Here is a 16,702-nt window from a genome sequence, read left to right as displayed (position 1 = left end):
TGAATTAAAACAGATAATTCACTGTTTCAAACAGTGAAAATTAACAGTGAAAATTATCTTTTTTTTCTGTCATGTCGTGAAATGGCATCGTTGTCATGACTTTATGATGTCATTGTTTCAGCAAAAATACAAAAATAATCATTTTTTAGCATTAAATAATAAGAAAATATTTTGTATCTGGTGTTATATCGATTTAAATTAACTAATGATAAAAAAATGAATATTTTTTCTTTGATTGCTTGTGATTTAAAATCAATACTCCACCAAATCCAACAAATATCCTCTATATAACCCACCTGATGAGAAAATGGGTCTTTCGCCATATGCCTCAAGCTTAGCTCCAGACCATCCTGCACATTCCCACAGACTGGTCAGGAGTTACTCTGTCTGCTTATGAGACATTGAAACCTTGTTTGACTTTATAAGTTGTTATAGCTGGCCCCCGATATTGCATAAGACCCTTTTTCCCCTGTGTCTCATTTTATTTTTATGTAATCATTACATATGTTGATTCCTAATCAATCGTATTACAGTACAGTTTGTTTTGAACCAGTCTATATTGATCCTGATACGTATATGTTGACATGTAACCTTTCCTGTTACATATATGTTGACATATAACCTATCTTGTTACAGTACAGGCGGTTTTGAACCAGTCTTAATATTGACATGTAACCTATCCTGTTACATATATGTTGACATGTAACATATCCTGTTACATATATATTAACATGTAACCGATCCTGTTACAGTACCGCCATTCGTTGACAGAGCCCTAGTGAACCTGTTCCCCAAGGTGGTTGTGAACCAGTCTACCATCATCAGCTGTCCTGCAGAAGGCAAGCCCAGTCCCTCCATCACCTGGTTGAAAAATGGTTTGCTGTTAGAGACAAGTGTACAGGTAAGTAGATAGGGTGAGATAACCTTTTTCCTCTAAGATATGCATTTTGACGGGTTTGTAGTCCCTTTGAAATTCAAATTAGGTTAAAGACCTTTCTTACTAGATTTAAGTTTTAAAGGCTTCATTTCCAACCCTAGGATACTGATTAGCAGCAAACAGCATTAAACCTAAACAGACTGCAAGTTATTCGCAGGCTGTTCTGGTTTTATGCTGTTTCCATATACTCATAGACATTTTCACTTTGCGGGAAAGAGTTTAAGAAGATTTTATACTTCCTTGCTTGATTTGCTAGTTTTTAATGAAATCTTCAGTATGACTTGCCTTTTAGCCAATTCACAAGTTTAACACAAACATATCAGAAAATGGCCGAGGCTAATTGCTAATTTTTTCCTTATAAGAAAACCACAAATGTATTTGTCCACAAAGTCATTTTTTTAAACCATCAATGTTCATTATGACAAAGTGGTGTTAAGGGGTATAACTCATGTTTATAACAAATCTCCAATTCTCATTGTTGCCATGGTTATAGACACGCTACGAGATCCTGTCTGGGGGACGTCAGTTGAGGATTAAAAACGCCCAACTCTCCGACACTGCAGGATATGTGTGTGTCGCTGAAAACAAGGCTGGCATCCACTCTGTGGACTTTAACCTCACTGTTCTAGGTATGGTGCTATAATGTTTATTTATTTTTGTGGTTTTTTGATAAGTTAGTTTAAAAGGGATTTAATTGTTCATAGATTTGACTTTAACCCCACTGTTCTAGCTAAGGTGGTTTTATAATGATTATTTACCTATTGTGGTTGATTCCATAAGTTAGCTTGAAAGTGACTTGTTTAGATTTTTTTGTATTTAAAAAAAAGTTAAATGAATTACCAACATTATTTTTTTAAATATTTGGTATAGTTTTGTAATAATTGTAATAACAAGGAAAAATATTTTGAAATCCAGCATGGGGGTTTGAACCCGGGACCTGTGGAAGCTAAAGCTAATGGGCTACAATTACACGATACAGACGTTTTAAATTAGATAGTAGTTTAAACGCTATCTTTGTAACAATTTTTAGGTGAAGTTTGATGAAAAGCATTAATTTTTTTTAAATATATATCTATTCTTAGTTGATGATTATGGATAGTAGAACATATATATTAAAACATTTGTCTTAGTCAGGAGTGTTATTTTTCTTGTTTGAATATTATAAAGCATACATTTTATAAACGTCTTACTTTTTTGGTCTTTTTTTTTTAAACTGTGTGTTGTAAAAGTCCTTTTAAGCGAGTCCTTCGGAGCTTTGTGACTGACTTTCCTGGGCCTTTACTTCAACGTTAATGTCTCAATGAAGAGCATACAACAAATTTAAAAGTCAACTGACATTTTAAACCTCTCAACACAATGACATTTGTTTGTGAAATGTTCCTAACAGAAAAAACAGAAAAGTTTGAGACAAATTGCAATGAAGTGAATATAATACTTCAATGAATCGATCATCAAGATTGATGCTTAGTCATAGAAAATGTTGAATGCATTATCATCTTACACGCAGACTAACAATTCTGACACTGACAAAAATAAATAATTTTAACAAGTAAAATGAGTATTTAAACTGAACATTTCAAGCCAAAATGCATGAAAATGAATATTTGAATTGATTTGTGCAATTTATACCAAGCAATTTAGAAGACCCATCATTCCCAAACTGAACATTTCATGACATGAATTTTCCCGATTGGAGGGTTTTTAGCACTAACTTTACCCAATTGGTACAGTACCGGTACGTTTACAAATTGGGTACAAAAATTGCTGAACTTTGAACAAGTCCCTTCGGTTTTTAACCCTTTGCATGCTGGGAAATTTGTCTTCTGCTAAAATGTCGTCTGCTAAATTTCTAAAATTAGCATATTCTTCGATTTAAAAAAATAAAATTATCAGAATAGCAAACAGTTTGGAGCCTGATGAGACGCCACGTTCTGTGGCGTCTCATCTGGATCCAAACTGTTTGCAAAGGCCTTCAAATTTCGGTCCCCGCACTGAAAGGGTTTAGGAGTCTCGAGACTGACAAAGCCTGGAAAGCTACATTCAAACATCACCCTACAAATTATATAACCAGTTTTGATACATGTAATTAAAAAGAGGTTAAAAACACTAAACGTTGAAAATGTTTAATACATGGCCACTGGTACTATTTAAACCTATATTTTTTGCATATTGCAGTTCCACCACGGATAGACACGCGCCGCACCAACGCAAACCCAAAAGTAGTCCAGAACAGCACGTTGACGCTCACGTGTCACGCCACTGGAGTACCGTCCCCTGTTATCACATGGTTTAAAAACGGTGATATGTTGCTTAGCAACAACGAGAGCTTTGTGTTTGTTGATGGTGGACGGGAGCTGAAGATATTAAACACGCAGGTAGAGCATTAAGCATGAAAATATTAATTATGTATTCCTCACGCTAATATATAAGCACAACAACATGGGTCTGATGATGTTATTTCGGGCACTGGAAATTTATACAGTCGGGCTACTGGAATTGTATCATCCATTTCTATGAAAAAATCATGATTGAGTTAGTGGTTGAAATTTGTTACCATGAAGTCTGCTGATTCTGTTAGGCAAATGTGTTGGGTATTTGTTATGAGCTTGATGTGTTATTGTCTAACAATGACTGGATTGCTATGTAGAGTGTTTTACAGATTACAAATTTGATCAACCGGTAGTGTGCACACAACAATAATAGTTGTACGAATGTTAAGACACATGCTGTGCTTTCATTGTGGAAGTTTGGTAAAAGTTTGTCATGTTATTCTCACCACAATGTTCAGGGTGGTTGGTTTACTTTCTTGAATATCTTACCTGATGCTTGTTTATTCCATAATAATGTAGCTCAGACTTCATCATGTTTTCCTAAGACCCTGATAGATCTTAATCACAGCTCATCTACATTGTGATAACCATCCAATTACAATACGTGTAACTTTTCAGCTTTTATATTGATAACTTAAATTGATCTTAAAAAATGTTCTCAATGGGGTGATAAGTTGTCATAAATTGATGTTTCCTCGTCTGTATAGATGGAGGTTTTAAGGTATGCCAATGGCATCCTTCCATCTAACATGAAAATTGGATGATTGGGTTAGTTAAGAAGTAATGCTTCTTCCAAAATAGCATCTTTACGTACATATGGTTTAAGACACTAAATATAAAATCAAGGATAATTAATGCAATGAGCCTTGTTTTTGGAAAAATAGGCTTAATTCATATTCACAAAATTTCGTCCCAAATTAACCTATGCAGTTTGTAAAGGCTAATCAGGGACGACATTTTCCGTCTAAGCTGGATCTTCTTCTTGAGGAGACTTCCTTTAAACAAAAAATTCCTTAAAAGCAGAAAGTGTCATCACTGATTAGCCTGCTTTGACAGCCCAGTGTTGGCAGAGCTAGGCTCTATTAAGTATCTGTACTTGATACATTACAGGTATCTGACACAGGCATATATTATCTGTACTTGATACATTACAGGTATCTGACACAAGCATATATTATCTGTACTTGATACATTACAGGTATCTGACACAAGCAAATAGTATCTGTACTTGATACAGTACAGGTATCTGACACAAGCATATATTATCTGTACTTGATACATTACAGGTATCTGACACAAGCATATAGTATCTGTACTTGATACATTACAGGTATCTGACACAAGCATATATTATCTGTACTTGATACATTACAGGTATCTGACACAGGCATATATTATCTGTACTTGAAACATTACAGGTATCTGACACAAGCATATATTATCTGTACTTGATACATTACAGGTATCTGACATAAGCATGTATTATCTGTACTTGATACATTACAGGTATCTGACACAAGCATATACTATCTGTACTTGATACATTACAGGTATCTGACACAAGCATATATTATCTGTACTTGATACATTACAGGTATCTGACACAAGCATATATTATCTGTACTTGATACATTACAGGTATCTGACACAAGCATATATTATCTGTAATTGATACATTACAGGTATCTGACACAGGCATATATTATCTGTACTTGATACATTACAGGTATCTGACACAGGCATATATTATCTGTACTTGATACATTACAGGTATCTGACACAGGCATATATTATCTGTACTCACGTTGTAGGTATCTGACACAGGCATATATTATCTGTACTCACATACATTACAGGTATCTGACACAGGCATATATTATCTGTACTCACATACGTTGCAGGTATCTGACGCAGGCATATATTATCTGTACTCACATACATTGCAGGTATCTGACGCAGGCATATATTATCTGTACTCACATACATTGCAGGTATCTGACAAGGCATATATTATCTGTACTCACATACATTGCAGGTATCTGACACAGGCATATATTATCTGTACTCACATACATTACAGGTATCTGACACAGGCATATATTATCTGTACTCACATACATTGCAGGTATCTGACACAGGCATATATTATCTGTACTCACTTACATTGCAGGTATCTGACACAGGCATATATTATCCGTACTCACATACATTGCAGATATCTGACACAGGCATATATTATCTGTACTCATAAACATTACAGGTATCTGACCCAGGCATATATTATCTGTACTCACATACATTACAGGTTTCTGACACAGGCATATATTATCTGTACTCACATTACAGGTATCTGACACAGGCATATATTATCTGTACTCACATACATTGCAGGTATCTGACACAGGCATATATTATCTGTACTCGCATACATTACATGTATCTGACACAGGCATATATTATCTGTACTCACATTGCAGGTATCTGACACAGGCATATATTATCTGTACTCATATACATTACAGGTATCTGATACAACCATATATTATCTGTACTCACATACATTGCAGGTATCTGACACAGGCATATATTATCTGTACTCACATACATTGCAGGTATCTGACACAGGCATATATTATCTGTACTCACATATATTGCAGGTATCTGACACAGGCATATATTATCTGTACTCACATACATTGCAGGTATCTGACACCGGCATTAATTATCTGTACTCACATACATTGCAGGTATCTGACACAGGCAAATATTATCTGTACTCACTCATATTGCAAGTATCTGACACAGGCATATATTATCTGTCCTTGCATACATTACATGTATCTGACACAGGCATATATTATCTGTACTTGCATACATTACAGGTATCTGACACAGGCATATATTATCTGTACTCACATACATTACATGTATCTGACACAGGCATATATAATCTGTACTTACATACATTACAAGTATCTGACACAGGCATATATTATCTGTACTCAATCACACTGCAGATATCTGACACAGGCATATATTATCTGTACTCACTTACATTGCAAGTATCTGACACAGGCATATGTTATCTGTACTCACTTACATTACAGGTATCTGACACAGGCATATATTATTTGTACTCACTTACATTGCAGGTATCTGACACAGGCATATATTATCTGTACTCACTTACATTACAGGTATCTGACACAGGCATATATTATCTGTACTCACTTACATTACAGGTATCTGACACAGGCATATATTATCTGTACTCACTTACATTGCAGGTATCTGACACAGTCATATAATATCTGTACTCACATACATTGCAGGTATCTGACACATGCATATATTATCTGTACTCACATACATTGCAGGTATCTGACACAGGCATATATTATCTGTACTTACATTGCAGGTATCTGACACATGCATATATTATCTGTACTCACATATGTAACAGGTATCTGACACAGGCATATATTATCTGTACTCACATTGCAGGTATCTGACACAGGCATATATTATCTGTACTCACTTACATTACAGGTATCTGATACAGGCATATATTATCTGTACTCACATACATTACAGGTATCTGTCACAAGCATATATTATCTGTACTCACATACATTACATGTATCTAACACAGGCATATATTATCTGTACTCACTCACATTGCAGGTATCTGACACAGGCATATATTATCTGTACTCACTCACATTGCAGGTATCTCACACAGGCATATTTTATCTGTACTCACATACATTACAGGTATCTGACACAGGCATATATTAACTGTACTCACTTACATTACATGTATCTGACACAGGCATATATTATCTGTACTCACATATATTACAGGTATCTGACACAGGCATATATTATCTGTACTCACTCACATTACAGGTATCTGACACAGGCATATATTATCTGTACTCACATTGCAGGTATCTGACACAGGCATATATTATCTGTACTCACATACATTGCAGGTATCTGACACAGGCATATATTATCTGTACTTACATTGCGGGTATTTGACACAGGCATATATTATCTGTACTCACATATATAACAGGTATCTGACACAGGCATATATTATCTGTACTCACATACATTGCAGGTATCTGACACAGGCATATATTATCTGTACTCACATACATTGCAGGTATCTGACACAGGCATATATTATCTGTACTCACATACATTACATGTATCTGACACAGGCATATATTATCTGTACTCACTTACATTGCAGTTATCTGACACATGCATATATTATCTGTACTCACATTACAGGTATCTGACACAGGCATATATTATCTGTACTCACCTACATTGCAGGTATCTGACACAGGCATATATTATCTGTTCTCACTTACATTACAGGTATCTGACACAGGTATATATTATCTGTACTCACATACATTGCAGGTATCTGACACAGGCATATATTATCTGTACTCACTTACATTGCGGGTATTTGACACAGGCATATATTATCTGTACTCACATATATAACAGGTATCTGACACAGGCATATATTATCTGTACTCACATACATTGCAGGTATCTGACACAGGCATATATTATCTGTACTCACATACATTGCAGGTATCTGACACAGGCATATATTATCTGTACTCACATACATTACATGTATCTGACACAGGCATATATTATCTGTACTCACTTACATTGCAGTTATCTGACACATGCATATATTATCTATACTCACATTACAGGTATCTGACACAGGCATATATTATCTGTACTCACCTTCATTGCAGGTATCTGACACAGGCATATATTATCTGTTCTCACTTACATTACAGGTATCTGACACAGGTATATATTATCTGTACTCACATACATTGCAGGTATCTGACACAGGCATATATTATCTGTACTCACTTACATTGCGGGTATTTGACACAGGCATATATTATCTGTACTCACATATATAACAGGTATCTGACACAGGCATATATTATCTATACTCACATACATTGCAGGTATCTGACACGGGCATATATTATCTGTACTCACATACATTGCAGGTATCTGACACAGGCATATATTATCTGTACTCACATACATTACATGTATCTGACACAGGCATATATTATCTGTACTCACTTACATTGCAGTTATCTGACACATGCATATATTATCTGTACTCACATTGCAGGTATCTGACACAGGCATATATTATCTGTACTCACCTTCATTGCAGGTATCTGACACAGGCATATATTATCTGTTCTCACTTACATTACAGGTATCTGACACAGGTATATATTATCTGTACCCACATACATTGCATGTATCTGACACAGGCATATATCATCTGTACTCACATACATTGCAGGTATCTAACACAGGCATATATTATCTGTACTCACATACATTGCAGATATCTGACACAGGCATATATTATCTGTACTCACATATATTGCTGGTATCTGACACAGGCATATAGTATCTGTACTCACTTACATTGCAGGTATCTGACACAGGCATATATTAAATGTACTCACATATATAACAGGTATCTGACATAGGCATATATTATCTGTACTCACATTGCAGGTATCTGACACAGGCATATATTATCTGTACTCACTCACATTGCAGGTATCTGACACAGGCATATATTATCTGTACTCACTTACATTGCAGGTATCTGACACAGGCATGTATTATCTGTACTCACATACATTGCAGGTATCTGACACAGGCATATATTATCTGTACTCACTTACATTGCAGGTATCTGACACAGGCATATATTTTCTGTACTCACTTACATGGCAGGTATTTGACACAGGCATATATTATCTGTACTCACATATATAACAGGTATCTGACACAGGCATATATTATCTGTACTCACATTGCAGGTATCTGACACAGACATATATTACCTGTACTCACATACATTACAGGTATCTGACACAGGCATATATCATCTGTACTCTCATACATTGCAGGTATCTGACACCGGTATATATATTCGGTTCTCACATACATTACAGGTATCTGACTCAGGCATATATTCGTGCAATGCTGCTAATGAGGCCGGGGAGTCTGTGGTCTCGTACAATGTCCAAGTGCAAGGTATGATCCCCCATAGAGGGAGTATTTGTACATTTTTCTATAGGTGTAGACATTCAATTACGTGCCTCTGAATTTAGGCAAATTTTAGATTCTTAACCTCATTGAACTTGTCCTTTTTGTGTCGCAAACTTGTCTCTCAGGTTACAGATTTTCAGATAATGTAACTTTATGTACTTTAACTATATGTTTTTCATATTGATGTTATATACTTTTTGAATGTGTTTATGTAATATGCAAGGGCCAGTGGCTGTATAGCAAATAAACTTTCTTCTTTATGCATATGATGTTTATACTATGTAAAAGTTCGGGATGTTATGTTTGTATATATTGCAACATTCATTTGCAGAGTTATTTGCCTTTAAACATAGGGCAACTTTTGATATAAAACATCACTGAAGTGTTGTTCTTACTATATTTAAATTCCAGATGTTATTTTTGTGTATATCACACTATTTGTTCCCTTGAAACATTGATGTAATAAATCAACACCAAGCTTTATGTTTGTATGTGGGAACAATGTGAAGAAAGAAACAACAAAACTTTAAGAGATTGCCTTATACTCCCTTTATGCACCTGCTTAAATTAAGCCATATTTAAAAAAAACACTAGAACAATCATGGAAGATTTTTAATAGCCCCATGTCCAACATCTTCAATGATTGTACTAGTTTGTATAAGTCATGTAAAAAGCTGGGCTATTCCAGCATATATAGTTATTCTGTTTAGTCAATACTGGTTTGCTGGTAATTTTCACTGATGTCACAGTAATAACAAACACTTTACTTAACTTGTTCACTCTCCAATGGTGCAGTGCCACCCCAGCTCGACATGGATGACATCAACCCCAGTCCTCACGTCCTCCTGGGGGGCTCGGTCGTGCTTAACTGCCCCGTGTTTGGTGTACCGGAACCAGAGGTCATGTGGATGAGGGCGGGGCTACCCATAAACATTGACACAAATCCTTTTTACAACCTTGAGGTATGATAAGAAGTTAATAACTAATAAGAATGTGTTGCTTGGTGAAAAATGCAATTGAATTTAATTAAGAATTAATAAGAATGTGTTGCTTGGTGTAAACAATTGTTATTTATTTAATCAATAATTAATAAAAATGTGTTTTTTTGTTATAAGTAATAGTAATTAATTAAATTGTTATAATTTTATCTTATGTTCATCTCATGTAATTGTACCAGAGGATGTGTTGTTGAGATATGTGAATTTTGGCACTAATAAGGTTTATAACTTGGTGGTATAATGAGTAACTTTAAAGAATATTTGCTTGAATATTTGTGTAAGAAATATTCACCATTGCACATGTTGTAAATCCCGCTTGTGTAATGCTCAGCGAAACAGTCACAATGGTCAAGTGCATGCGTGCATGTGTGCGTCTAAATTGTCCGGCGTAAACATTTATAATTGAATGAGCAATTTAAATATAGCAAACCAGATATGTTCACCATCATGAGACGAAGTGTCGTGTGTAACACACATATCATTTGTCCAAACCTCAAAGGACACACTTATAGGTCAAAGGCAAAATTTGGTCATTAAACAGCTTGACTTATCATGCAATTTAAAACAATTTACCATTAAAGACCATCATGTGGAGACTGTGTGTCACCTGAAATACTCTTTCTATAAGGTCAAGGTTACACTAAGAGGTCAGGGTCAAAACTGCTTGTTTTACTGCAACTTAATTCATTATCATACAATTAAAAATATATTTACTACAAATGTCCACTATGAAAAGACGATTTATGTTGTGAGAAATATGTCTTCTTTTCTCAAAAGGCAAGATTTGACTTAAATGTCATGGACTATATTTGGCCATAAAACTGTTTTCTTGTCAGGACTGTAACTTCATCATTTATCATGCAATTTTATAATGATTTCCAAAAAATTTAATTTGCAATCTTTAGACTTAATGGCATGTTGTTTCAAATGTCTCCTTACCTCAAAAGTAAAGGTCACACATTAAGGTTAAAGGTGGCCATAAAACATGTTGTACAGAATGTAACTTCATGAGTCAACATGCAATTTAAAAGTAATATACCAAAAAGGTTTACCATGTAGAGATGTGTAATCCCTTGGCACAAGGTCAAGGTCACAATTTATGAGTTAAACATTTGCATGTTTCAGCTTGTTAAATAATTGCAAGCAGATTGATAATGGTTCAACATTTTTCCTACATCTAGTTAGTAACTTATATCTACCTTCTAATATCCAGTGTCCCAATTATGGATAATCAGTACACTTGACACAAACTCCATAATGAAGTAACTCTGACTTGAGCAAAAAATGTGAAGCCATGTCATACAAAACAGCATGTTTTGACACATGTCCAAGCGCTTCGTCATCAGAAGTATACTTTGATAAATTGTATTAATCATATGTTGTTTAAAATCTTTTCTAATAAAATATATTGAATAAAAATGTGTGGCATCAGTCCATAAAGGCTCATCTAACAGGAGAACCCTCAGCTAAAGACCTCTTGCCATTATTGATAAGGAGTGCCATTATGGACGCCTGTCATACAGTTGACATGTTTAAACCTCTAATTATAAAATTATAAGACTGTTTTCAACTGCCTTGTTTTTCATTAATCAGAGGTTGTGTACTTGGAAAACCAGAGATTGTGTGTTTGGTTAACCAGAGTTTGTGTCTTTGGTTAACCAGAAGTTGTGCGTTTGGTTAACCAGAGGTTGTTTGTTTGGCAAAGCAGAGGTTGTGTATTTGGTAAACCACAGATTGTGTGTTTGTATAATAAGAGGAAGTGCGTTTGGTTAACCCGAGGTCATGTGGGTCAGAAGGGGCTTCATGTTAAATTTTGGTAGGTATCTGTTTTATGAGCTTGCCGTTTAGGAAGAAATTGATAAGTGTGTAGCTTGGCAAAATAAATATTAATTAATAAATTTATTGTCAAAGCATTTCATCAGCTGTCATTGCTAAATTCCTACCAAGAACATTAACGGCAACATGCTATTTTTTCATTCTGTAAGATATTACTGGGAGTTATTGTCAGTTTTGTCAAAATGAAGTTCGGTGGTATATAATTATTGACTGTCTCTGTCAATTTTCTTTCTTCCAAATCTGTTGTGAGGTTCTTCCCTTTGTACTTAGATGATCAAGGGTATGGTCAAATATAACTAAACCCTTTTTACTACATATTTGTGAATTACTAAAGGTACAAAATCAGTTATGTGTATCCTCTGATTACAGGGTGAAGGTCACAGGCTGGTCATTACTAATGCCAGACTGTCAGATGCAGGTCTCTTCGTGTGTGTGGCTAACAATGAGGCTGGAACCATCAGCCAGGAGTATAACCTAGATGTCTGGGGTAAGGCAGATAAACAGAGCTCAGGGAAAATGGGGCTTAATGCATGGGTGTAAAGTGTCGTCCCAGATAAGCCTGTGTAGTTTCAGGGGCAGTTTTTTCTGCTTTTATCGTATATTTTGTTTAAAATATGTCTCTTCTAAGTGTTAATCCAGTTTAAGTGTAGAGTGTTATCCTTGATTAGCCTGGGGTGACACTTTAAGATGCATGAAGTTCAATTTCTCAAGAGAAAGTCTCAAATATTATACCTAATCATGGAGATCGAAAACTAAAAGAACACTGTTACTCAGAGAATTGAATAAGGCTTATGACATAGACTCAGACAGTAGACAGATTGAAAAATTTAATTTTGAAATGAAAAATTATGTCATATGAAAAATGAGACTTAATTACTGAGTTATTGAGTAGATTAATTGAAAATTGTCTTCTTCACTTCACACACTCATTAAGATTAATTCAGTACCACTTATCCGCTTATCATAACAATGAACTAGTTACGGGCATGCAATTAGAAGGGCCAGTTACTTTCATTTCATAGCAATCGACAAGTTTATTGGTATGTGATTAATTGGGTCCACCTTCTGCTAGTAACTCACGAGTCACCTATCACGGGCAAGTTTGTGCAAACAAATCTGAAAATGACAGATGCAAATTTCCTTTTTTTATTTCAAAATCAGAAATTGGCAAATTTAAGTGTTGACGAAGTTATTTTCTGTTTGTTTTTCATTATATTTGTGTCAACAGGTGGATCACTGATGAAAAGTATAAAATGTTAACTGTAACAGTCTTAATGGAAAGTAAGTTGAGACTTTTACGTTTTAAGTAAAAGGACACTGGTTCAAGCCCAGGCCCCGTGTTCACAAAACGATTTTGCAATTGAAAATCGATTTTAACTGACATTGATTTTCATTTTTGCCTATCAACTACAATGGCAATCCATTATCAATGACAAGTAAAATCGATTTTCGATTGCAAAAAATGTTTTGTGAACACGGGGCCAGGTGAGGTTAACTTTTTTCTTGTTGTTTTTCTTTATTTCATTATAATCTTGTTATTGTACTGGAAATCTTTTGTTCCAATGTTTTCTGTGACAAATTTATAGCATTGTATGACGTACTTAAAAAATGCACAGATCTGTTTGCAAGTCTCTTTAAAGCTCTATCAGATTATGTAGAAAGCAGAAGACCATTTCAAAAAGTTTTTGTAAGCCCATAGCAATGATCATATTAAACATTTTATATTTAAAAAAATCAATGCAACTTGCTTAAAATGTGTTATTGAAATGGTTTTCAAGCTGATGAGTTTTAAAATGATGATTTTCTATTTGCCTTTCAATATATCCACAATTTAAATTGTGAAACCCTGTTGTCTGTTATTTCTTTTCAGTTGATAATCCCCCCTCCCTCATTTGACTAATAACCTTTCAGTTACCCTCCCACCATTATCATTTTCCTTTCAGTTGCCCTCCCACTATTATCATTTTCCTTTTAGTTGCCCCCCCCACCATTGAACAATTTCCTTGCGGTTGCTCCCTCACCATACATCAATGTCCCTTCAGTTGCCCCCACTATTGACCTATTTCCTTTCAGTTTCCCCAATTATCGACTAATTTCCTTTCAGTTGCCCCCCACCATTAACCATATTCTGTTCAGTTGCCCCAACAATTGACCAAAGTCTGTTCAGTTGCCCCTCACCACTGACCAAAGTCTGTTTAGTTGACCATTTGACCAATTTTCCTTTCAGTAGCCCGCACAGTTTAACAATTTCCTTTCAGTTGCTTTCTCCCCCACACACATTACCAATTGTATTTGATTTGATCTTGCAATTAACCAATTTAATTTCAGTCAAAATCAACTTATTCCACTTACTTCCTTTCAGTTGCACACACAACTTTTTGGCCACAATTGACAAATACATTTTAGTTGCCTTAAAAATTGACAAGTTCCTTTCAGTTGCCCCCACAATTGACTAATTCCCTTTCACTTGCCCCACTATATACCAATATCCCTTCAGTTGCCCTTTTATGTACCAATATCCTTTCAGTTGCCTCAACTATTGACCAATATTCTTTCAGTTGCCCCACTATATACCAATATCATTTCACTTGCCCCACTATTGACCAATATCCCTTCAGTTGCCCCACTATAAACCAATACTCTTTCACTTGCCCCAACTATTGACAATATCCCTTCAGTTGCCCCAATATATACCAATATCCTTTCACTTTCCCCAACTATTGACCAATATTCTTTCAGTTGCCCCCACTATTTACCAATTTCCCTTTCAGTTTACCCCACTTTTGACCAATGTCCTTTTCAGTTACCCTCATCATTGACTAAGATCCTTTCAGTTCATCTCATTTTTGACAAATATCATTTCAGTTTCCCTGACAATCAACCAATATGCTTTTAGTTGCCCCTTTATGCACAAATATCCCAGCAGTTTTGCCAACTATAGACCAATATCCCTTCAGTTGCCCCCTATATTTACCAATATCTATCAGTTTGGCCACAATTGACACTTATCCTACAAGTTTCTTCCACAATTTACCAATATATTTTCAGTCTCCCCAATAATTGACCATTTTCCTTATAGATGACCCCACTATTGACCAATTTCCGTTTAGTTGCCCCTATCATTGACCAATGCCCTTTCAGTTGCCCCAATTTACAACCATTTCCTTATCAGTTGGCCCCATTATTCAACAATGCCCTTTCAGTCGCCATTACAATTGACCAATTTCCTTTCAGTTGCCTCAACAATTGACCAATGCCCTTTCAGTTGTCTCTACAATTGACCAATCCCCTTTCATTTGTCCCAACAATTGACCAATGCCTATTCATTTGTCCCTACAATTGAAAAATTCCCTTTCAGTTGCCCCCACAATTGACTAATTCCCTTCCACTTGCCCCAACTATTGACCAATATCCCTTCAGTTGCCCCACTATATACCAATATCCTTTCATTTGCCCCAGTTATTGACCAATATTCTTTCAGTTGCCCCCACTATTTACCAATTTCCCTTTCAGTTTACCCCACTTTTGACCAATTTCCTTTTCAGTTACCCTCATCATTGATCAAGATCCTTTCAGTTCCTCTCACTTTTGACAAATATCATTTCAGTTTCCCTGACAATCAACCAATATGCTTTTAGTTGCCCCTTTATGCACAAATATCCCTGCAGTTTTGCCCACTTTAGACCAATACCCCTTCAGTTGCCACCAATATTTACCAATATCCATTTAGTTTGGCCACGATTGACAATTATCCTGTAAGTTTCTGCCCCAATTTACCAATATCTTTTCAGTCTCCCCAGTAATTGACCAATTTCCTTATAGATAAACCCACTATTGACCAATTTCCGTTCAGTTGCCCCTACCATTGACCAATGCCCTTCCAGTTGCCCCAATTTACAACCATTTCCCTTTCAGTTTGCCCCACTATTTACCAATGCCCTTTCAGTCGCCATTACAATTGACCAATTCCCTTTCAGTGGCCTCCACAATTGGCCAATGCCCTTTCATTTGTCCCAACAATTGACCAATGCCCTTTCATTTATCCCTGCAATTGACAAATTCCCTTTCAGTTGCCCCCACAATTGACCGCACCAACCTTGACCTTGTGCAGGACGTGATCAAAGGTCAGCCAATCACGCTCTTCTGTCCAGCGGTGGGCAACCCAGAGCCAGCCATCCTTTGGCTAAAGGTGGGGAACTGTTGTGGTATTTTATTATCAGAATCTTATGCAAATATTCCTCTACTATAAAACGCAGCGCTCTTACATTCATGGAAATATAGTCTTGGTTATCCTTGTAGGTATTGCGGTCCATTAGTGGCAATACAATTAGTGGCAATTAGTTCATGGAAGGAAATGTTCATACTGTTATTAAATCTGGTCCGTTGCAACCATATCAAATCTGAAAAGAAATAGACATTTTGTATACCTGTTGTTAGATGCAGAATTGCAATAATGCTAAGTC

At 35.7% G+C, this 16,702-nt stretch overlaps 1 protein-coding gene across 1 annotated transcript in view; it reads left to right on the top strand.

Annotated features, from left to right (window-relative positions):
• LOC127839462 (hemicentin-1-like) overlaps nt 1-16,702 on the top strand; it is a 178,954-nt gene that overhangs the window by 61,409 nt on the left and 100,843 nt on the right. Inside the window, exons 31-37 of the mRNA XM_052367842.1 lie at nt 753-901; nt 1,431-1,566; nt 3,113-3,312; nt 9,309-9,390; nt 10,201-10,367; nt 12,609-12,726; nt 16,310-16,428. Coding sequence (XP_052223802.1) covers nt 753-901; nt 1,431-1,566; nt 3,113-3,312; nt 9,309-9,390; nt 10,201-10,367; nt 12,609-12,726; nt 16,310-16,428 — 971 coding nt within the window. The remainder of the gene's footprint in view (nt 1-752; nt 902-1,430; nt 1,567-3,112; nt 3,313-9,308; nt 9,391-10,200; nt 10,368-12,608; nt 12,727-16,309; nt 16,429-16,702) is intronic.

This window comes from Dreissena polymorpha, chromosome 7 (assembly GCF_020536995.1).
Source record: "Dreissena polymorpha isolate Duluth1 chromosome 7, UMN_Dpol_1.0, whole genome shotgun sequence".
NCBI lineage: Eukaryota > Metazoa > Mollusca > Bivalvia > Myida > Dreissenidae > Dreissena > Dreissena polymorpha.
This window is presented reverse-complemented; position numbering and strand designations above follow the sequence as displayed.